The 25,197-nt window shown below is 38.3% G+C and overlaps 1 protein-coding gene across 1 annotated transcript in view; it reads right to left on the bottom strand.

The window, feature by feature from the left end:
• Positions 1–1,780: 1,780 nt before the first annotated feature.
• Positions 1,781–25,197, bottom strand: part of LOC143341834 (uncharacterized) — a 199,673-nt gene continuing 176,256 nt past the window's right edge. The window contains exons 5-6 of the mRNA XM_076765114.1: positions 23,890–24,139; positions 1,781–7,683 (exon numbers count right to left, since the gene is read on the bottom strand). Coding sequence (XP_076621229.1) covers positions 7,598–7,683; positions 23,890–24,139 — 336 coding nt within the window. The 3' untranslated portion in view covers positions 1,781–7,597. The remainder of the gene's footprint in view (positions 7,684–23,889; positions 24,140–25,197) is intronic.

Here is a 25,197-nt window from a genome sequence, read left to right as displayed (position 1 = left end):
GAGGAACGTTTTTGAAACGCGGAAAAATTTTCATTTCGACCGAAACCCCGTCACCCATGGTTAACCAACTTTATTTCGAATGTATTTCTACGCGAATGTACCATCGCCGACAGGAAGGAATAATTTTATTAAACGCGAACGCTTTGAAAACTCTTGGTAAACATTCGGAGAGATTTCTGTTTGAAAATGTTTAAACATCGAAATTTGGTTGTGGTTCATTCGCTTCGTGGAAATAAAAATTTGTTTTTAAATCTCTCCCAGGTTCGAGAATCCGTGAAAATGTGTACCGTTAGAAACTTGTAAATCATTTATCCCGAACTAATTTCTCTTTTCCGTGGAACATATCGCCCCGGAGTTCCGTTTTCGTTTATTATGGGAAATAAAAGGCGTTCAAACTTTGTCCGCGCAGACGACGCGGTATTCCGAAGTTGGCGGGACAAAAATGCCGCTCGTCGTTCGTCCAAGCGAGAAAGAGGCTGAATACGAGCGTTATTCCCTGTTGGAAACTAACCGTTGAAACCTGGGAGGAACCAGCGATGCGTGTCGATTTGCGCAATTCGACTCGCGACGCGCAAACTCAACGTATCAACCGATGTCATTGAAGATATTCATAACGAGACCGGGTAACGTCAAGAGCTCTCTGCGGTTTTCCTATACCCGGGCAACGCAGGACAAAGAAGAGAACTCGCGGGAACGAGTACGTATACGGGACGCGAGCAACCGTATTTGATGGCTGGAGGGATATTAAGCGGAGCCCGAAACAAACTTTATTTCGAACCAGTCACCCCGACGGAGTCTCGTTTGGCGCTGCCAGGCTCCGCAGTGGCGCCATCTGCGTTGCGTCTGGGAGAAAAGGGGCGACAGAGGCGAAACCGAGGAAAAGGAACACCGAGAGACAAACGAAACCGGAGGGAAAATAGATAGATAAATAGGGGGAGAGGGAAACAAAGGGGGTGGAAGATCGAGAGAGAAAGGGGTAAAGAGGATAAGCGGTGGAAGTGGCTGAAGAGGCGAGAGGACACAGGGGAAGCAGTGGTAATTGTTACGGCGACGACGTTTCAGCTAACTGAAAGGTCGTTTCCTTTGTCGCGTTTGTGTGAGGAGGCAGCCGTCCCACCCGCTGCATAGATACACACGTGCACGCGGCTTTGGCTGATAGTGGTGCACGTACTACTGCAGAGGATATACAATCATCCGTGGATGCTTGGAGAGTACACGCTATTCCCGCGGTGGGTATACCTGGCGCCGAGTATTCGTCGTCCAAACTTTGGGTTTGCAGACGTCGGACTTCCTTTCGAGACTTTGGCAGCTTCGACGTGTCTAGAGAGCACAGAGGGATCTTGACGCGAATTGCTTGCGGCCTTTGCCTGCGAACCGACATTCCGGGAATCAGTTTTATACCGGGTGTGTCTGCGCGACCCACGACAATCGTGGAATAAAGCTGTGTCTCGGGGATGATGTTTGGGGAACTGCTTTGTTTGCTGAATGAATTAACCCATTGACATTTTGATTTTTTCCTCGTGGAGTCCAGGTGTAAATTCTTTGGTCTCGAGAACAAGTGTGTTTATATTTATTTCAACGGTTGGAGGAGTTAAATACTTTTTTCACTTCCTGAAAAGCAAGCTCTCGAAACCGAAGGATTCACACCTCGACTCCACATCGTTTATACACACTAGTAGCAAACATTTACATAAATTATCGTTTTAATTATCTTCTCTTAGTTTTACCTTAAAGTTCGAATCATTTCTGCAAACAGTGGGCTAATATTAATATCTAAACATTTTATAAATTACACTAATTTATTTCTCAACAAAAGTGATCAATTATGCACACAGGTTTCATTACTTACAAAACGATATATAATACATGGTATTTTTTCAACGAGACAAAAATAATTTTAAGAAATAATAACGATATCGCGATCGCACGACAAATGATTATGATCGTCTGTCGGACCGCTGTTGATGCCAATGAATTAACCTTATTTGGAAGAACTATAATTTTTTTACTCGAAATGCGTTTCTTTTTTTCTTTCAATTTCGAACAACAACGAAGTTAGTACTTGGTAATTAAGTACGAGTTTCGAATAATGAAACGGAAACGAACTACTTTGGCATCCGGGAAACGTGTTAATTGAATTCCAGTAGATAACGTTATCCACAACAGTACGTTTTCAACAAGCTCGAATAAGTAATGTTTTTTTTGAACGTATTTATGTGCTATTTACTTGGAACTATTTTTGTCCGTGTTTTAGTAAACCTAAAGTAGTCTCGCGTTCGAAATTACTTGTCTCGAAAGCTGCGCGTGTCGAGGCTTACAGAAAATTCATTCCCCCATTCTTTTTCTTATTTTTCCGGCGGGAAAATATCTACACGCAGACCACGCCAGGATACGTCCCGAATCCTTGCACAACGGCGCGCATTTGTAATCTCTACGGACTCGGTGATACAGCAGTAGATGAAAGATACAATTGTGCGAATAAGAACAGAGTACAGGAAGAACGGCGCGGTGCAAGCGCAACGTGACACGTTAATATAGAAAAGAGGTTTTTATCCGATGAATTTAATTTTAAAGTCGTTTCAGCCGGGTCTCTCTACCCCGATGAGACGAGTAAATAAATAGTTTTTCGTTGTACGATTCGCTATGAAGTTCCTTTTCTCGTTGTATGGCTCTGTATGACTCGTAATATCATAAGCTGCCGCGTCGCAAAAAGAAAAGAAGCATCCCTCGAGGACATTAACGTATTTTCGCCGTTGACTTTAAGACAGCTTAGTCGGTCGCTGTTTTGCGATAAAACTGAAGGGAAGAACGTTCGAAATTAGTAATGTCTGGTACTCGTTGGCGAAGGAAAATTCTTACCAGTGTCTGTACATTTTAAGGAATTAGAAAATATATCGAACGAATAAAAAGGGTAATTGGAATAAACGTAATTTGAGTTCGAGAATTTTAATCTTCTAAATAAAAAGGATTACTTTTTTTTACGTAGTAAAAATTAGAAAAAACTATTGAACCGTAGAATTACGTTGTCTTCCGATTCTTTAGGATGTACAGACGTTATGCAAAAATTGTTTCTTTTTCAAGGAGTACCATAAGTGACCACTTCCGAACACTGTCGTCCTTTACGTCCTCGACGTTGATCCATCTTGTTCGACACGACGTACGTGTAACTTTTAGTCGATACACCTGCACGGGGAATAAAACTCGCCAGTTACCCTTTTACGTCGACGTTCTGCGTAAATGCTCGCGAGTTTACCAAGCATCGTCCAGTCGCGTGCGTCGAAGAGTAAAAAGGTGAAGTTACCGCAACAAAATAATACGGAACTATTTCTCTATCCAAAGCAGAGAAACACGCGGCACGTGGCCGGTTTATAGACGCACGATATCCTTCGGCGGTTTTACAGTTTCTTTAATAAAAGAAGGATGAAGGGGGAAGGGGGAGGGGGCAGAAAGGTATGAAAAACGTTGTATCTCAGCCTCGAGTTTCCTTTTCCTTCCATCGAAGTATCGATCTCCCGTCCTTTAGCCCAGGTATATATTTACTGTAAACTTTCGTATTCTGTATAACGTTTGAGCGAACGAGAGCCTTGATTGTTGACATAATTCATACGCCGGCAAGCAGGAAAATATTCGAGAAAACACGTCGTGGGAGAAATATAAGAAAATATCTCGTTTCTGAAAAATATTTTTCAAGCCTTGTTTTCCTGATGCATTTTATGCAACGATTTGTAACTTTATATTATCTCGTGTTTATAAACTAAAATTACACACTCGCATTTGTTTGATTTCTTCTTTCTACTCTTACGTTTAACGTTACAGAGAGGGTGGTTACCTAACGTTATTATTCGACATATTCCCTTTGGTGGTACGGTTAACCCCCTACAACCTCGTCCGATCGAGGCGAAAGTCTGTTTTCACCCTTTCGTTGCTATACGCCGTTGTTGCTTTAAGGTAATAGTACGGTTAGCAACGGATCTGTTTATAACAGCTTACGAGTTACGATTTCTCACACTTAAATGGAAACGTTTGGAACATTATTATAATGTACCGTTTAATTTATATCCTATTATCAATGCTTATCGTGTACTATTATGTAAGTTTCTTTAAGTTAAAAATAATTTGGATTATAGAGGGTTGAAACGAAAAGAATTGTTTTCTATAGAGACTATACAAAATACGGAAAATCGTACAACAATTTTAGAAAGATATTGCTTCTAATTTGAAAATTTACAAACGTATCACGATTTCAAAATTAGAAAAGAAATCGAAATTAATATAAATTGACAAAATGTATGCTTTTTAGATTTAATCATGGAATATATTACACTAATGGGTCAAAAGAAAATTGTTTGCGTAACGTATAAAGCAGAAGCGAGTATGTGTACACTGAATGTCAGTGATTCTTGCCATTTGGGGGAAAAATTGTTGATTTTTTGCTAATCCATCTCCTTCGCGTCACGTTTTTCAGTTTAGTTTATTAAGGCGCTTAACTTGTGCACGCCTTAGGTGTGTAGGATCATTATACCGTGAACTGCATGACAGTTCATGAATGAACTCGTTTATTCTGTGTTACATCAATTTACATCATAGTAATATGGAATTAAAAAAAATACTAAAAATTATTGACTTGTGTCATTTTCGTAATCACCGGTCCATTTATACATAGGACCAGCAATTAATACAAATATTCCTTATATTATCAACTTTACAGTTATCTACTTACAAAAGCTAAATTATAAGCAATTCAAACGAGAACTTTCACTTCGAACAAACAAAAAACCGAATTCTCAAACACAGTATATAATCACAGATCTACAACATTATCGATAAACTTAAATTGTTTAACAATGAAAGAAAATTATACTTACCATTCCATAAATACAATTTCTTTCGCATAAAATACAAGAAATTTCCAATAAATTTTACTTGAAATAGAATAAATAAAAATTTTCAACATAATGTTATATCGTACAGAATATGCAAAACACCTTAAAGAAGGTAAATTTAAGTGTTTAGAATGTCAGAATATGCAGTTTATACAAAAGTTTTAAGTATTCATATATTTGTACATTTTTATGCATCGTAAACGTTAGGTACAGAAATTAGTCGCGTTTAGGTTAAATGTTTCGAAAGTTTGAAGCCTCTCCACCATGCAGTTGCCGATATAATGATTCTGCGCATTTATGTCATGCAGCCGTTAGGCGCCTTAGTTCGTTAAACCGAGGAGTTGCGCGAAGCGAGACACTTCCCCCTCATTTGGCAAGATTGCCATAAGTTGCTGCATTTCAGATACAAAGGATTTTTCGAAACTCGTACATACGTTTGTCATTTAGTTTGTACAAACACGAACGTTTTCGACCCTCGATACTCTTTTCTTTTTTACATGTAAGTAATACTCATAATCTGCCCCTAACGCGTGAATCAGAGGACATTGAACGTGCTAAAGAATCACCAAAAATTTTAACATATTTTTATTTTTGATTATTCGTATATCCGCGGAGGACGTTATTTGAAGGCCAGAAACGTTCGAACGTGTGCAAAGGAAACGACAAGCATATACAGGGTGTTCGGCCACCCTTGGAAAAAATTTTAATGGGGAATTCTAGAGGCCAAAATTAGACGAAAATCAAGAATATCAATTTGTTGATTGAGGCTTCGTTAAAAAGTTATTAACAAATTAAATTAAAAAATTTCAAATCATTCACGGAAAAATTATTTTCGGTTACGGGAATCAATCACAATCATTTTTGGTGAATACATATACCCTCGAAATCCTACGCACTTTTGAGAGAAAAATTCGAGTAGGTGAAATTTTTCGGCGAAAAACAAAAATTTCAAATCGTTCTGGAAAAATTATTTTCGATTGCGGGGGTCAATTACAATCATTTTTGGTGAACAGACATACCCACGAAATCCTACATACTTACGAGAAAAAAATTCCTTACTGAAAATATCATGTCTGACCATACCATTGATATGTTTCACTGAAATTTCATGCGAATCTTTAAAACTTCATAACTCCTGAACGGATTGGAGGATTTTAATGTTTCAAAAGGCAAACGATGCGTATTTTAGTGAAGAATATGTAGAAATTCCAAAAATATTCGAAAAGTTGATTCTTGACCCCGTAAAATGAGAAAAATAAAAGTGGTCCAATATTCAAACGTTCATAACTTCTACAATAGTGAACGTATCTCAATGAAATTTAGCATGGAAGTAGAGCTCATGGATACCTACAAATAAGTATTAAATAAAATTTCCGTAGGACGTCAAAGAAATTTATTGAAAATGGAAAACGAATTTTTAAGAAAAATCGACAGGGGGTAAGTATTGAAATTTTTCAGCGAAAAAAAAATTTCAAATCGTTCTGGAAAAATTAGTTTTGGTTGTGGGTGTCAATTACAATCATTGTTGGTGAATACACATACCCCCGAAATCCTACGCACTTTTGAGAAAAAAATTCTTTACCGAAAATATACTGTGTGGCCGGAAATGTTTTTATAACTTTTTAACGAAGCCTGAATCAACAAATCAGTATCCTTGATTTTCGTCTTATTTTGGCCTCTAGAATCTCCCATTCAAATTTTTTTAATGGTAGAGTCACGAAAACCTATGGTTTACTCAAAACGTTCGTTTTAATTCGGAGATGAACGTATACTTTGATCGCACATCGGATAATAAAATTAGGTGAATCGCCCGTAAAAGTAAATCGCGTTAAAACTAGCTCTTCTCGTTTACCAAACTATCGTCGATTATTACACTTTCCCCGAAGAAACAACCCCCGTGTTCGCGACAGACCTGGTAAGTACGCACGCGTTTCACTCTCGCACGGAAGCATCGTTGCAACGAAGCGATAGCGTTTCCACGGCTACGCAGGACGCAAGAAGAGGGAAAGGGAAAATTTGAAATCTGGGCCGTGCACCTCTTGACTAGCTTCTACGCGTGAAAATCGCAGGATCGATCCCCGAGTCTTTCGCCTGGCTCGCAAACAATGGCCGAACGGATGCAAAGGGCGCCACGGCACGCATCTTCGTCCCAAAATGGCGGCTGGAGTATCCTCGTGGGTCTATACGTCGCTGGTCACGTTCTTTCCAACGTTCGTCAAACTGGGAATTCGGAAGAAAGTACCCTTTGAGGCGAAAACGTATGCAAGCACGGCGCACAACGTGGATCTCGACTTCAAAGCCGATCGTCGAACTGTCGTCGAACAGATCAGCTGCGCGTTACCGATCGGACGCGAAATCGCTTGAGCAACGCGACGGAGCGATCGTTCGCAAGTTTAATTGCCTTTGTTCTCCCGAAACCTGTGAGTCGTAAAGCGTTTCGCGGAATTGTTCTACGGTGGAACTTTTCGACCGGATATCGCGTCCGACGTTCCCCGATCGCGCGAGATTTCGAACAAACTGAACGTGGTACGCTAAAAAACACGTAATATTCATGCCGATTCAACAATAGTGTTATTGGTTTTCCCGCCGGTAGATCAGTTGCCCCTTAAACTTTGCCCCCCTTTTCCCTTCCTCCTGCTTCTCCTTTTGACTAGTGCGCTGTTTATCGTGCGACGCCCGTGAGCTCCCTTTCCGTGGCCTCAGGCGTGCCATGACTATCTCAGAAGCAGCTGGAGCATACACAGCATCAGCATCGTCAAACAGGCGGCCGTGGAAGCTTCGCTTCCGTTCTCGGAGGTCACTGTAACATACACACGACACGTACAATGTTATTATGTTGTCCTGTCCTCGGGTTCGTGATCGCTATATCGGTGTCGTCAAAGCTGGCTATTACACAAGGTGTTGAACGTAGGACTGGGAAGGGTTGCATGGTCGAAAGGGTCCCCAGACACGACGAAAAGGCATTTGCATCTTCCAAATTTCTAGGCGGCTTAATTAGAAATTGATAAAATTTCTTTCACAATAATCGTGTACTACTTATGATGAAAAAGCTCGCCACAAGGATTTCATTTGCTGAAAATATTCGACATCAAAATCTGTTATGATGATCTCCAATTATTTAGGGAAATATCTGGAAAACTAATCAATATAGGGGCAGGCTGTGAGAACAAAAAGAGTTTAATTTTTGACGATAAATAACACGGTTCCGATACAGACTATGACGTCTCTGTAATCAATTAGATAGAATATTGGGAAAATATGTACCTTAGTCTGTAAACTCAGCGACCAGTGTTCATAGAGCAAAAACATAAAATGTATTTATAAACCGACGATCCGATCGATGAAAACGTATTCAGTTTTAAAATATTTCGTCGAGTAGAAACTTCGTAACTTTGAAGGTAACTTTTATTCCTTGTGCGTAAATGCTAACCGATAAAACAGATTCGTTTAATATTCGTCAAAAAATTTCATAAAAAACAGAGATCGCCAATCGAGTGTTTTTTTTCAGTTTCTATCAATCAATTTAGAATTTTATGGAGTTTACTACCATCGGATAACCGCGAATATCTGACAAATAAAACACAACGATCGCGCGGTATTACACTTTGGCGGGTGGCTTGTAAAATGTTGCTATTTATTCGACACGAATTGGCGTCGTGGTTCTTGGTAATACGAGAATAACGCTTATCTGTTGGGCAGATTTGAAATCTGATGAATAGGCATCGCGATGATGGATCCGCGTAACAATGATAATTGGTGAATTTTAATCCCCATAGAACAAGCTGTGCGTTATCAACCACAATTGCGTTGCATGCGGAAATCAAATATCTGGTACGCCAGTGACGTTAGCAGACGCTGCAATCGATGCAGAGGAAAGAGGCTTAAAGTATCATCATGTCCAGATACATAGACTGATGACGTTTCAAAGTTACCGTACCTAATCCCTTCTCATAACACGCAAACAATGGAAATCCATTGAATGTTTCCCCGTATATAACCACAAATCGTGGACCAGTTTCAATAAAACCGTATTTCACCTCATTCGTACATTCGTTAAAGGAACTTGTGCTTCCTTGTATTTTTGAGATGAAACTTTTCTTTCTTCCTTCATTAAACAGTGAGTTAAGATGAACAACTGTAAACAGTGATGATCAAAATTTTATTCGAATAATAACATTAACGATATATGTCTTCATTACAGTATGCAGATAACCGTTAATATTTACATTTCTCCTCTCTGTTTGAACAGTGAATTATACTATAATTTATGTAAAGGAGGAGATTTAGCGATAAGCTGCAATTGAATCCGATTCTGAATAGGGAATACTAAATGATAAATAAAATTACGGAAAAGTGATTTATTTGCAACATTTATTCCACCGAACAGTTAATCAGATAAGCTTATACTTCTCCAAACCCATATATAATTTCATTTCACAATTTACATTGTAACTTTTATTGCACAAATAATAGATAAAAGTCGTGTACACAATTTAATAAATTAGATACAGGAACTGTCTAGGAAACAACAGTCTTAGATATGAATGAATCTCATTCTTTGTCCCCGCTACAATGTCGTAAAGAGTCTATAAGAAGAACGATGGAACTTTTTCATAGTTACAGGTAGCATTATTCAACGATGCAACTGGTAAACTTCTACCCCTTTTCTTTGATATCATCTCTCCATTCAACCCTTCGTGTTTCACGTAATAGGGGTTACAGACGTAACCATTTATCATACGATAAAACACAACGAGGTGCAACGATGGTTCTTTCGACCTGTCGTTCATCGTGTTCCCCACATAAGTACACTTAATCGTAAAAAAATATATTTTCGAGTTAATGATTCTGTTTCTAAGCTGAAACTATACAGACAATCTTTCTGATTGGTCGTTGAACACGTTCCTGCATCAAATCTGCAATATACTGGACTTTATGACAGGGTCGTACTGGTCATTCAATATGGCCGCGCTTTACGGCAGATTGTACGAGCCCGTGAAGCGTATAATTGTAAAGCAGAAGTAACAAAGGGTATAACAAGAACGAATCGAGAAAGTACACTGCGTGACTCAGAAAAATATAACTTAAAAATGCTGTAGATTATTGGTCTCAACAGCAAGTAGAAAACAGTCAGCGACCATCAATTGAAAAGTGTCTTTAGTTGTTAAAATACTACTCACATTGTATGTAAAATATTTAAATGGGCCATTTATTACCTACGGACAAGCGAATAAAATCAATTTTCACGTAATCGTATGACTTATTCACTGAGAAATTGTAACGTCCGCGGTCTGAACACGTACAACAGATAATTCATCAGCTATTTCCATGAATCCCTGTTTCTCCTCTATTTATCATGGGTAATGATATTAAACCGTAATACCGAAACGCATAATAAAATTTCCCAGCGGAGCAGAAACTCTCGCAAGGGATACTATTAAACGGAACGCCAATAGATTTTCTTTCTTCGTGCTTTGTTCCTTCGGTCGGGGGAAAAGTCAATTCCGTAAAAACAATTCTGTCGACCACGGGCCAGGGAGTAATACGTACGAATCAACGGACCCGAGCAGTAGCCTGCAAAAGACCTGGTGTGAACGAAATGAAATTACTACTAGCACGGAACCGAACGAATTCCTGTAACGTCGGTGCCAGGGGTTTGATGGAAAAGGGACCAAAAGGAACGAGCACCGCGGGTTCTCGAATTAGTACAGAACCGCACTCTTTTTCGACATATCAATCCTCCGGATTCGCTCTAGACATCTTTTTATCGAGCTACCTCGAGGAAACGCGAATGCACGTGCTCGAAATGTATTTCTTTCAAATTGATGCGTCCCCATGGTTAGTTAAGCTTTTCTTTTAAGCGACGCTGCTTGTTTGGTGGTAGTTTTCCAAAGTAAATACGTTAACAGCGTTTTAATGAATATTTGGAAAGATATGGAGAACATTAAAAATAATAGATATTTTATTTCCAGCTAAAGTCGAACTCGATTGAAACGAGATCGATAATTATTTTAATTTTCACGTATATCCCAATAATCGTTAGTTTTTATAACGATCGTTCCACGTAGGTATACCGTACAAATTTTGGTAACGATGCAAACATTTCAATATTTCGAAACAAATATCCATTTCAAGATTCATGAATTGCCCATTGAAATTCCGTTTATTATTAATCCATGTTAAGTGTTTAATGCATCGTATTTTACATAAGCATATTAATCTACGTATTGTACTTTTTCCTTCATTAATTTTGTTTCTGCAATATACCCTTCACTTGATTAAATTCGATATACTGTTTATTTCGTGAATTTTTTGCGTGCAATATACTTCGATAAAAAATTGCTCGTTTAATTTCGTAATTTAACAACAGTTATGGAGGATTGCTCTCTTTATCGTGAATACTCAGCGTCCATCGAAAAAAGCAATTAACTTAAAAACGTAAAGTGAATCATTCAGACTAAAATATGAATCGCAAAAAGCAATCGCAAACGCATTCAGACCGAGCGTAAGCTTATCAAAGTAGGAAACAAAGGACGTCTTTCCCGGTTAAGCGTTGATAATACTATACATTGAAACAACGATCAATTTTTTGTTTCTGAACGTAGCAAAACTGAGCTTGCTTGGAACAACAATTTGAAGAATACCCGGAAAAATTCTCGTAATGCATGAGACCGCGATAACGTTCGCCTATGGGTTTCCAGTAAGAGCTTTTCAGTGAAATTTAAGTGACTGTACTTTCCGAGGAGTCCATGAGGCTTAAGCTGCAGGGAAATCTGAAGAGTTCTTGATATAAAAACTCTCCAGACAACTTCATGAGCTAACATTCTAAAGTTCGTGACACGAGTCCTCGAAAGTTTTACAGAAACGATTTACTTGGAATATGGGGTAAAAGACGTTGTTATTGTCGTACTCTCGTGTGTACGCTTACGCGTGCGTGTTGCCTTTCCCGGGGCTCGAAATTTTCCGAGTTGAGAAAGTTATGGAAAAAGGCGCTGTTAGTCGGCGGTGTTGAATGCACAACTTCGCGAATTACACAGGATTAAAGTAGAGACGAAATTCCCCGAACGGACCAAACTTGCATTTTTACACGCCACTGCGGTACAATGCGGACCCAAACACCTTACCTTATTTCGAGTCACACTAGATGCTGACAGAATTTCGATGCTACTTTGTGAACTTGATTCCATACTAGAATGGTCCTTATTTTTCGACTTTCGATTACTTTTTGACGCAACCCCCAGGTTGTGACACTTGGTGAAAAAAAGTTCTGTGCAAAATTTCAGCCAGATTAGACAACAGGAACTCGTGCTGCATTAAAATTAGAGTTTTGAAATTTTTATGATTTCGCGTTAGAGTCGGATGCAATTGTACCATCTTATATCAAAGTTGTCGACTGATATTTTTTAGTGAAATTATAATTTCATATGTCTAAAACAATAATGTGATTTTCATTGTTATATTTAGAATCCCATACAACGCAGTGTCTGGAGTAGAAAAGTATAGTACATATTAGGGTGGTCCTTGTTTTTCGACTTCCGATTTTGTTCAGTCTTGCTCTCTTAAATTATGACATTTAGAGAGAAAGTAACATGTGCAAAATTTTAGAGTGATTGGAAAACGGAAACCTGTGCCGCATTTGAGTTAAAATTTTTAAATTATAGGTGATTTCACGTCAATTTAGGACATACTTGTATTCTGCTATTTTAGAAGTATTAATGAATATTTTTAAATAGAAGTACAATTCCTCAGATATATATTAATAATATTTGTATATTACTTTTAACAATAAGGCCATAGGAATAAGAAGTGTCCCTTATTTAATTATCGTTAAGAGTTCGACGTGTGCAGTTGGCAAAATATTATTCATAGAGAAAGTGAATGTGTATAAAAATGGAGACCAGAAGTTCTGATGAAATACAGGGTGTTCGGCCACACTTGGGAAAAATTTTAATGGGGGATTCTAGAGGCCAAAGTAAGACGAAAATCAAGAATAACAATTTGTTGATGGAGGCTTCGTTAAAAAGTTATTAACGTTTAAAGTTTCACCAGTACTGAATTTTTTTCTCAAAAATGCGCAGGATTTTGGGGGTATGTCTATTCACCAAAAATGATTGTAATTGACCCCTGCAACCGAAAATAATTTTTCCAGAATGTTTTGAAATTTTTTTTTTTCGACGAAAAATTTAGGCACCTACCCCCTGTCGATTTCTCTTAAAACTTCGTTTTTTATTTTTAATAATTTTGTTTGACGCTCTACAGAAAAGTTGCCTAATACTTTTTTGTAGGTACCCATGAGCTCTACTTCAGAAAAAAGTTTCATTGAAATATATTCACTATTGTAGGAGTTATGGCTATTTGAAAATTGGACCATTTTTATGGGGTTTTTCTCATTTTGTGGTGTCAAGGACCAACTTTTCGAATATTTTTGCGATTTGTACATATTCTTCACCAAAATACGCGTAGTTTGCTTTTTTAAACATTAAAATCGTCCAATCCGTTCAGAAGTTATGACGTTTTAAAGATTCGCATGAAAATTCAGTGAAACATATCGATGGTATGGTCAGACATTATATTTTCGGAAAAGAATTTTTTTCTCGAAAGTGCGTAGGATTTCGGGGGTATGTGTAATAACCAAAAATAATTGTAATTGACCTCTGCAACCAAATATAATTTTTCCAGGATGATTTGAAAAATTTTTTTTTCGTCGAAAAATATCAGCAACTACTCGATTTTTTTTCTCGAAAGTGGGTAGGATTTCGGGGGTATGTCTATTTACCAAAAATGATTGTAATTGACCCTCACAGTCGAAAATAATTTTTCCAGAACGATTTGAAATTTTTGAATTTAATTGTTAATAACTTTTTAATGAAGCCGCCATTAACAAATTGGTATTCTTGATTTTCGTCTTATTTTGGCCTCTAGAATCCCCCATTAAAATTTTTCCCAGGGGTGGCCGAACACCCTGTATATTTGTTGGGGCATGACGAAAGTCAAATTATTGGATCAAAGCTTCCTAGCAGTAGACAAGTATTGTGTGTGTTATTTTACAACGTACGGAAAATAAAATTGGATTTCAAGACAAGTGCCGCGATCGTGATCAAAGCTCAAAAACTATTAGCATTGTATGAAACTTGGCGTACATTGCAACGGTCTCATAAACGCCAAAGTGAATTACAAAAAGCAAGAAAGAAGGAATTTTGTAATTCTTTTGACGATCTTTTTGACATAGCTCACAACAATGTGTTAACTATGATTAAGATCGAAGAAGTACTGAAGTCTTCCCAGGTAAAAATTATAAGAAAGATCTGAATAACAGAAGACTATGACTGTGTACTTGAAAAATGGTTTCTGTTTGAAAAAGACCCTCAACATCAGACCAAGAAAATCGATCAAATGGTAAATTACATATACTAATGGTAGATTCTCAAGGCAAACATAATGATTGCCTAGTATGTTCAAATCGAAAAATAAAAGGTGGAAGGCGAACAACAGTCTACTTTGGTGAAACTTGCGACAGGAAAACATTTTTACATGTAAGAGATTGTTTTAAAAAGTATCATATGTAAAAAAAATATAAATAACAATAAACTAAATATTCGTATTTTGATATTATACATTTTTTCTGAACAATCGTTTTGTTAATATAACATTAAACTTTAAATAACTGCAACAATTACTTCATATCTAACATGTGATATCAAAACCACAAAAATTAAACCAGAGTTGGCCGAGATCAAACTAAAAAAACAATTATAGTGCAAAGGGTTAATATAAATATTTCACCGGGTCCACGAAACTATGCTCCAAAGGAAACTTATAAGGGGGATGATCTATCACGAAAACATCGCGTCGACACGAGATGAAACTGGCCCCCGGAGAAACGCTTCGATTGCTTCAGCGATGGCGAGAAATTCCTAAATACATTTTTCTTCAGGCTGACCGCGCCTGAGAATTCTTTCACGCTTCGAAGAGTCTCGGAAGTGATTCCCGAGATATCGCCGTGGCCATCGGTCAAAATAATCGACGAGGAGACACTTCCGATAATCACGACGCTAAGCGTCGCCGATCAATCACGGGATAGCGTTCTCAGCCGACGTTTAAGTGCACCTACCACGGACATTGAGACGCGTCTCCGTGAGCTATACAGCGGGATATTTCCCTATCTGGCCGCACGTGGCCCGTCTGCGTCGCTATGATTCCGCTGCGCGAAACCATGCAGCCGATAAGCGACGTGGCCGATGTCATCGTTTTCGACGGTGTTGGTCGACTGTCCGGTTGTCCGACCCGTGAGCTTCCTTCACGGAGTAGTTAACACGTGAGCAAAGCGCGCCGAATAATAGGTATGCTCAAGGACTGATAGCGTAACATCATTTAGGAGAGTGATTCGATGCATACCAACTGTACGAACATCGTCTGAATTGTCTTGCTTGGGAGAGACGTCCCTCAAATTTTGACAAATCTATTGACTTGAGTTATAAGTAAATGCCGTTTTTTCGCGCTAACTTTATTTCTTTATTAATCCTTTGCACTCCACTGGCGCCACTATGGCGACAAACATAATACGTACCATAGCTCGATTGAACTTTCATTTATGATGACACAAACTGAATTTAGAAAACATATAAACAAAATTTAATTTATAGGTATTCATATACATGTTTGTAGAAGGAAGAATATTTTTTTATTTTTAAAAATCACATCACAAATTTGGCATTGCTAATCGTTCATATTAATAAATACTCTCAGAGTGCAAAGGGTTAAAAGAGTTACACAACACCTTAGTGTAAAACGTATTCTCCATTATTAAACCTTTTCCTATTCATTTGGCAGCTTATCAATTTCTGATATAAAAAACTCAAATTGTTTTGATGAGAAAAACGTTTGAATAAATTCCTGTACATATCGCTATTGAATTTTTGTCCGTTTAAAGAATTTTGTAGGGGTCGAAATAAATAGTAATCTGTGGAGGCTGGGTCCGGTGAGTAAGGAGGATGAGGTAACACGGTCCATCCTAGTTCCAACATTTTTTCCTGGGTAACTCTTGCTGTATATGGTCTAGCGTTGTCATGCAAAAGCATGACGCCTTTACAGTTGATAAGTCCTAGTCGTTTCTGTTGCAACTTTGCTTGGACCCTGTTCAATTGTCCAGTGTACAAGGCTGCTGTTACTGTCTTATTACGCTTTAGTAACTTATAATGGATTATTCCTCTTCGATCCCATCATACGCAAGAGGGAATCTTCTTTCCATGAAAAGAGACTTTGATTTCTGGTAGAGGTTGTTTATCTTTATTTACCGACTTTTTTTTCGGATAACATTTTCGTAAGTGAGCCACTTTTCATCTCCTGTAATCAGTTTGTTCAAAAATGGGTCATTTCTCTTCCTAGACAAGAGCGAAGTGGCAACCGCCATTCTACCCGCCTTGTTTTTCTCCGACAAACTGTGCGGAACCCATACGCCTAGTTGGCTAACTTTCGCTAGTTTTTCCAGGTGTTGACAAATGGTAGATTGGGATGTCTTCAACTTATCTGCTAATTCTCTGGTTGTTTGACGTCGGTTTTGCTCCACTAGGACTTTCAAAATGCTGTCATCCGGAATGAAAGTTGGCAAACCAATTCCGCACTGTACGTTCTGCTACTACACCTTCACCAGATTGGAATTCCCATAACATTATGTAACGAATGTACTGATTTGACATCTTCATTTCACTTACATGAAAAATTGTACTAATACTTGATCTGAACTTGCTGACTACTATTTCTAAACTGTTTAACCCTCTAAAATAAGGTAAGCACGACGCGACAACGAACTACAGGTCATTTGGAATTCCCAAAACAGTTTATGATCTACTACCTGAACCAGCAATTACTTGTGACTCAACCCAATATTATTTCTCTGCTGAATAGTAAGATAACTGACGAATTGGGGTTGAAAAATACGCGTTATGGATTTCGCCAGAATAATTCTCTAACTCCATAAGCCGATATTTAAATATTTAACTTCGTACGTTTTCTACTGTTTTGTGAAAAAATATTTCAAACCGGGGCTTTATTCAATCAACTTTAATAATTGAATCATGGAACGGAATCGGATCGATCGGGAATCCATTAACGATTTACCGCGCGAACCCGTGACGTTCATAGAAAGAGATTTGAGGACGTTCAAACGCTTCTCTTCCCCTTTTAGTTCGTCGTTGCACACGTGAGATCAGCGTCCAGGGATTCCAGAAGAGATTCGCGAAGCCATTGGAACGAAGGCTCAGCGGGTGGGTTTGGGGGAGCGCGAGAAGAACAGAAAGTAAGACGAAAAGGGGATGAGGTTTTAAAGGGGTCAAGAGAGAAGCGGGCCAGACGGTGAACCGAAGTTTCGGAATGCGTCGAGAACCCTACAGTCGACATCTTCTACGAGGCAAGTTTTTCAACGAGACCGAATCCTAACGTACCCCCTCGATTCCATCGGAAAAGAAGACGTGGAACACGGCACAGAATTCCGGCTGTTGCTCGTCGTCGGAACTTCTTGCGTGCACGCTCGATTTTTGCTAGGGAAGCCAAACTCCAAAGAAAATACCCACTCTCGTTTAATATGCCGGATCGTCCCATTCTTCGAGAACGGCTTCGTTTCTTCGTACGGTAATCTAATCTTGATTCGTTCGAATTTCTGACGGCGCGCTCTCGATCCCAGTTTTGGCTTTTTATCCGATAATCCTTTCCCTCGAATGAATTTAGATCGAGAATTCGGTTTAGGGAATATATTAAAACGGGACGAGTAAGCAAACGCGTATCAGCTGACAAAATTTTGGAAAACAATTTTCGGTAAATTATTTTTCCTATATTATGCTCCGAGCGCATTTTATCTCTAAAACCAAAATGAAAACGAATAAATGACAGTAAAATCAGTTGAAATTTCGAGTAGAATAAATTCCATGAGTTTTACCATTCATTTTAATCTGTTTTACGATGATTCGTTTATCGAATATACAGGATGTTCGGTTACCCGTGGGAAAAATTTTAATGGGAGATTCTAGAGGCCAAAATAAGACGAAAATCAAGGATACTAATTTGTTGATTGAGGTTTCTTTAAAAAGTCATAGAAACATTTTCGGCCACATAGTATATTTTCGGTAAAGAATTTTTTTCTCGAAAGTACGTAGGGTTTCGGGGGTATGTGTATTCACCAAAACTGATTGTAATTGACCTCCGGAATCAAAAATAATGTTTTTAGAACGATTTGAAAATTTTCAATTGTGTCGAAAAATTTGTGTACACACTCGAATTTTTTTCTCGAAAGTGCTCAGGATTTTGGGGGTGAGTCTATTAACCAAAAATGATTGTAATTGATCCCTGCAACAGAAAATAATTTTTCCAGAACGATTTGAACACATTATTTTTCGCCGAAAAATTTAGGCACCTATACCCCCTGTCGATTTTTCTTAAAAATTACTTTTTCATTTTTAGTAATTTTGTTTGATGCCCTACAGAAAAGTTGTCTAATACTTTTTTGTAGGTACCCATGAGCTCCACTTCAGAAAAAAGTTTCATTGAAATATATTCACAATTGTAGGAGTTATGACTGTTTGAGAATTGGACCATTTTTATGGGGTTTTTCTCATTTTGCGGGGTTAAGGACCAACTTTTCGAAAATTTTTGTGATTTATACATATTCTCCATCAAAATACGCGTAGTTTGCTGTTTTAAACATCAAAATCGTCCAATCCGTTCAAAAGTTATGGTGTTTTAAAGATTCGCATGAAAATTTGGGCAGAGATTTCTGGCCAGAAATTATATTTTCGGTAAGGAATTTTTTTCTCGAAACTGAGTAGGATTTCGGGGGCATGTCTGTTGACCGAAAATGCTTGCAATTGACCTCTGCAACTGAAAATAATTTTTTCAGAACGATTCGAAATTTTTTTTTTTCACCGAAAAATGTAGGCACCTATTCCCTGTCGATTTTTCTTAAAAATTGGTTTTTTATTTTTAATAAATTTGTTTGACGCCCTACGAAAAAATTTTGTTTAGTACTTGTTTGTAGGTATCCATGAGCTCTACTGCCAGATTAAATTTTAATGAAATTCATTAACTATTGTAGGAGTTATGAACGGTTGAAAATTGGACCACTTTTATGGGGTTTTCTTCACTTTACGGGGTTAAGGAATAACTTTTTCAATATTGTTAGGATTTTTACATATTCTTCACTGAAATATGTGTTGTTTGCCTTTTGAAACATTAAAATCCTTGAATCCATTCAGAAGTTATGACGTTTTAAACATACGCATGAAATTTCAGGGAAACGTGTCAATGGTATGATCAGACATTATATTTTCGATAAGGAATTTTTTTCTTAAAAGTGCGTAGTATTTCGAGAATATGTGAATTGACCAAAAATGATTATAATTGACCCCTGCAACTAAAACTAATTTTTCCGGAACGATTAGAAGTTTTTTAATTTTGTCGAAAAATTTGTCCACTTACTCAAATTTTTTAATTTAATTTTTTAGTAACTTTTTAACGAAGCCTCAATCAACAAGTTGATATTGTTGATTTTTGTCTTATTTTGGGCTCTAGAATCTCCCATTAAAATTTTTCCCAGGTATGGCCGAACACCCTATACAAAATGTTAATTTAATTAGAGCGTACACGTGATTATTATTTGAACGACATTGTTGACTATCATTGAGTGCATTTAAAACATGCCAGAAAAGTTTCCTCGAACACGCTACGTTGTAAGACATTACAAGTCCGTTAAAATGTTGGGGCATGTTAGTGCACGAGTAGTTTCAGATTTTCAGTATTACACCGGTCACAATAACGTGGTATTCTGCTACTATTGACCCACATACGTACTTTCCCTTCGTATCACGTGAGATATCTCGGTTTACCACTGCATAGTTGATTGCCTATCCCAAATAACTCTGGTTTACCGCTGCATAGCCGATTGTCTATCCCGAAACAACACGATTGTATACCAGTCAATGGATTAAAGCGGCACATTTAGAATGATATCCAGCAATTTGAGGTTTCCAAGAACACAATTCAGCTCGCTAATGAAAAATAAATCCAAACTAGACTCGATCTCGTAACTCCATTACGTCGAAGATTATTTCTAACAAAGATAAACTGCACCGGTAGGAATTCCAAGTACGAACTGGACGCTTAACTCGAGTACCTAAAGCGTCAAAATATCGTGCAACGTGAATTTCACGACATTAATTCGCGAGTAACGGGAAATTATTTTCCCGCAAGGAGATAGTGAATTCTTCGCGTTTTAAAGCGACGAGAGAGCTGTCGGTTAGACGCCATCCATCATATTCTACTTTCAATGCGGCAGAATTCAATTTAATCGCGCCACGTGGCTCGTCGATAAAAACTAGATGAAATTTTACGGTTCGTATTCGTAGCTCGCTTCACCGAAAGTACTATACGATACGATATAATTCATTACCTTTTGTGAAACGAATGATATAATTTCTCTCCTCTATAGGAGGTAAGTGATTATTTCAATCGCGGGAGAATTCCATTCTCTGGATTTAAGAACGCCCCGCGATGGATGAGAATCGCGAAGGAACGAAATAAAAGTAAATCTAATTCGATTCCGGGATTGTTGCAAACGATGCTGCGAAAATAAATTAGGTTCGAGCGCTCGATCGTTGGTGAATTCAAAAGTTCGAGGACGCTCGAGCGGCTCGATGACAAGTTTATAAAATTTAATAAGCTTGTAATATAATCCAAGCGACCGAAGAGTGCGACTACTTCTGAAGTTTGAAAGTTCAACATGCATATCATAAGGAAAAATGAAGTTATGCTAACTTCAATTGCTTCGAGATTGAAGGGGAATTTTTTAGTCGTTACCATCAAGTTCAGCGTTCTCGTAAATTTCCAACAGGTCGTTACTAAAAAAACAAACACAAGGTCCTTCAAGTTTTAATTATATTTATACGTATCGTCTAAATTTCCTAATTCCATTACGAAAGATAAAGCCTTTATTATCTGCACAGGCGAATAGTTTCACAGGGTCATCGAATTTTACACCTATTTATACATGAACGCAGAGCATTAGTTTCGATTGAAAAACAACGACACGATCGGAGTCTTAATTAGGAAGTTGCTGTCCGGTTATTTGTGTTCGAACGGCTCACCGAATAATGCAGATAATCCGTGAAAAAAATTGGTTTACCGTTAATACTTGCTACATCAAAGTAATCCAAGCATTGGTATGCCTCGAGCGGTGCAAATATTCGACGATCTCGAAATTCTTCGTAGGATTCAGCTATTTCCCAACACGAGGATACGGATTATTTGGGTATTATTAATTATACGTCGTGTAGTTAATTCGGGTTTGCATCGAAAATTAACCGTGCCGTCGTATCATGGAAAATCACTATGTGTCGTCGTAAGACATCAATATAAGGTGGATCAAGGTGGGATTATCTAAATGAAGAATTACATATAATGTCAGAAAATAATATTGTTCTCAGAGTCGTTTTTAAAAAATTTCAATTATACGAGGGTCGTTCAATAAGTCCGTAGAAAAAGATAAAAAAACAAATTATTTTAGGTAGATTTTTTTTATTTTTCAACATAATCTCCTTCTAGTTCGATACACTTTTCCAAGCGTATCTCCAATCGACAATAAAAATGAAACCATGTGGTGGATATAACTGAGATTTTGACAGCTGCCTAGTGAGTCATGATGCTTACTAAAAACAAACCATTTTCGATGCTACGAGTGCCAGGTCTTGGATTTTCTAAGGACTTATTGAACGACCCTCGTATACTAAATGTATTGTGGGAAGAAAGAAAGATCAGACTTGGACATTCTAGTGAGCCTCATAATAGATTCATTTAAAAATTGTACCAAAATTGTTTTATTATTTATAATTCATCCTGTCGTTATTTTATCGTTTTGTATTGTGTGTTACAATTGGATACGTAAGACAATATTAGCAGAATTTCAAGTTCCTCCAAATTTTCAAAAGTGTACCTGTAGATCGCTTTATCATACCCAAGAAATAATAGACTAATGGTGTAATATGCGGTGTTTAAGGAGACCATTTTACAGGAACATCGTTCCTCCGTGCTCTGTCGATTAAAGTGAATAATGCATGTGCACCAGTACTTTGCTGCTACAATGAAATGTGCAGGAACTCCATCATTATTATTGGCAATATGTCTCCCAACAGCATTGGTAGATTATTTTTTGAAAATATCAAATACGTGTGTATATATAAACTACACAATTGGACGAATTTTTTGTTTCTTGTATTTGCCATTATTAAAATTGCAAATGTGAGACAATTAAATACGTTTTAAAGGAAAATTTTGAACGTTTCGCATCAACGTTGATAGTTTTGTTGTTCGTAGGATATATATTGCAGATTGATCGTTCAACCTGGGTACACCCTGTATATATAAGAGGGAACGATATTACAAGGGGATGGAAAGAATGGAGGAGGGAAAAGGAAGGGGTGTGGGTGGGTAATAGGAGCCGGGGCTCTACCCGTGGCCGGTCAATTAAATCTCGTCGACGTCGCGTGCAGGAAGCGAGCGCAGCGTGCACCGGAGGCTTCCTTTCCGAATTCGAGTGGGTGGACCCTAACTCTCGAAATTTATTAGCCTGTGCGACCGACCGGCTAATCCCGGGCTAGGTAGCCTGAGGATGCAACTATTACCCACAGCGTACACCAACCGGCCGCAAGCGAGCTCGTCGGGAGGCAGGTGAACCAACCACCCTGGCGAAATGAAACAGACAACGGTATTTGACAATTTACCAAAAAAATCCATCGAGTCGCAAACCTACTTTGTTCGTTGCGAACTCTCAGTTGATATGTTCTTAAAATAAATATTAATCGAAGTGCACGTAGACTCTCCACCATGGAAGACTATTAACTGTTTCGAAAATAATCAAAATTTTCTAAATTTGCGTCTAAACGAAGATTCATTTCGGTATGTGTGAAGGAAATGTGCTTGTAAATATGTTACGAACGTAGAAAATAGTTTGTTTTTAGAAAAGTTAGACGACTGTGGGAGCGTAAACAGCGCGAACCGCTATAACATTCTGTTTGGCATGCAATACGCACCGCGGAGTTTCTCAGAAGTTTCATGCGGTGGCTAGAGTAGCGCTAAACATGTTTATACGGTTAACAAAATGGAGGGAAACGTTATCCATTCTGCAAATTAATTTCAAAATAAATTGTGATGATTAGTAATATAGGACTTCAAGCCTGTCTATTCTCAACGAAGTTACGATTTTATTTTGCAGAGATACCGCGATTCTAAGCAATCACTTTCTGCCCTTTTAGTACTAAACTCAAGACTCTATAGGTCAATATTCTGTCGCTAAAATTAAAAAGAAATTCGTTCGAAAGCTGGGATTCTGATTCCAAAACGCATTCTCAAGTTCGTCATTGCTCAGATGATTGTAGCCTTTAATTCGTGGGGGTGGAGTATTTATTCTACAAGCATGTTTATACGGCTAACAAAGTGGAGGGAAACGTTATCCATTGTGCAAATTATTTTCAAAATAAATCGTATCAAAATAAATAGGTCAATATTCCGTCGATTAAAATTAGAAAAAAATTTGTTCGAAAGCTGAGATTTCGATACCAAAACGCATTTCCAAGTTCGCCATTGCTCAGACGATTGTAGTCTTTAATTCGTGAGGGCGGAGTATTTATTCTACAAGCATGTTTATACGTTTAACAAAGTGGAGGGTAACGTTATCCATTGTGCAGATTATTTTTAAAATAAATAGTCCAATACTCCTTCGATAAAATTTAAAAAAAAGTCGTTCGAGAATTGGGATTTTGATTCCAAAACGCATTCCCAAGTTCGCTATTGCTCATCAATATAGACTTGTAGCCTTTAATTCGTGGGGGTGAAGTATTTATTTTAGGCTTTCGCCATTTTTCCACTATATCGTCGAGAATCCCGCGGCGTCGTATTACGCTACAATCTGGAGCATTCGTATCGAAGTCCTAGCCTTAGTCAAAAGTCAGTATAAAATTCCTGTTACCTCTCTCTGGCACGGGTTCACGCAGACCAGCCCCAAGCTGCACTTCGCTTATCGCCGAATATATGCCGGGAATCTGGGCGCTGCAGCGCAGATTCAACTGGCCGTTCGAGTAATGGAACGGTTCAAGGTTCACCCTGATCTCGATCCACTGAAGATTCTCTTGGTGATCGGCATGAGACGCGGCAGCGTCGTTGTGATTCCACTTCTGCTGCGAGGACTGCTGCGGCTGATGTTTTGTGTAGGAATCCACCTACGAGAAATCAAGCGTGAATTCATCGCGGAGTTTCAGACGTCATGGGGAGGGAGGGAGGGAGAGGGAGAAGAATTCAGTCGCGCGAGATCTGTACGGCACGTATATAGTCGGAGAACGTTCGCGCGAGCGAGTAAGAAATAGAAAAAAAGAAGGAGGAGCGAGAGAGATTCCGAGGAGCCGAGGAAATGTAAATCTGCTTTTAACGAAATCCGTTCATCTGGAATCGGGAAGCGAACCCTTCGTCTAGCTCGCCCTACTTCATCCCTTTCCCACCCTTCGCTACCGCATGCTGGCACCCTCCGTTAAGCACAAAGACGACTCCTTCCAGTTCGATGAAAAGTCGAAAGACTTCACCATTTCCGGCGCCGTGTTCTCCCGATTAACGTTTTTCTTTTTCTTTTTTCTTTTTTTTTTTTTGCCTTGTGAGAAAACGCCGCTCTAGCTAACCCGGGAGTATTCACTGGAACGCTTGAGTCCCGAGTTTCTTAATGGATCATTATCGTTCTAAGAACTGGTGATGGCGTCGAAAGTAAGTTATTCGGTTGAGCGGTCCATGAGCTGAATCGCAAGTGGGATCGGCTAAGATTTACTTAAAACTTTCCAACGAGGAAAAATACTAACGACTTTCCCGATACTCATCCGCGTGCGCCGTTTCCGGCGTTTTTCCGACGTCAGACCTTATGGTTAGTTGGATATGAGAGCACGATCATGAATTACATCTTACAGTTTGGGTTTCGGGATCGTCGAATAAAATAAAATGGTACTACACTGGCGTGCAAAACTTAGGGAACACTAAATTGCCATCGAAAAATTGCTGATATTTAAAGTGTGATAATTTCGTAATAAAACATTATGCAACAATCATTCTGAAGTCGTTTTAAAGCTTGGAGCTCTCCCACGTAACGCAGAAATGACTCTGGAGGAAACTGCTAGAGGATTTTGAAAATAAAGGCTCCAAGCTTTAAAACGACTTCAGAATGATTGTTGTATGATGTTTTGTTACGAAATTATCACACTTTAAATATCAGAAATTTTTCGATGAAAGTTTAATAATT

Source organism: Colletes latitarsis, chromosome 5 (genome assembly GCF_051014445.1).
Source record: "Colletes latitarsis isolate SP2378_abdomen chromosome 5, iyColLati1, whole genome shotgun sequence".
Taxonomy (NCBI): Eukaryota; Metazoa; Arthropoda; class Insecta; order Hymenoptera; family Colletidae; genus Colletes; species Colletes latitarsis.
The sequence above is the reverse complement of the archived record's forward strand: the minus strand, read 5'-3'. Positions and strand labels throughout refer to the sequence as shown.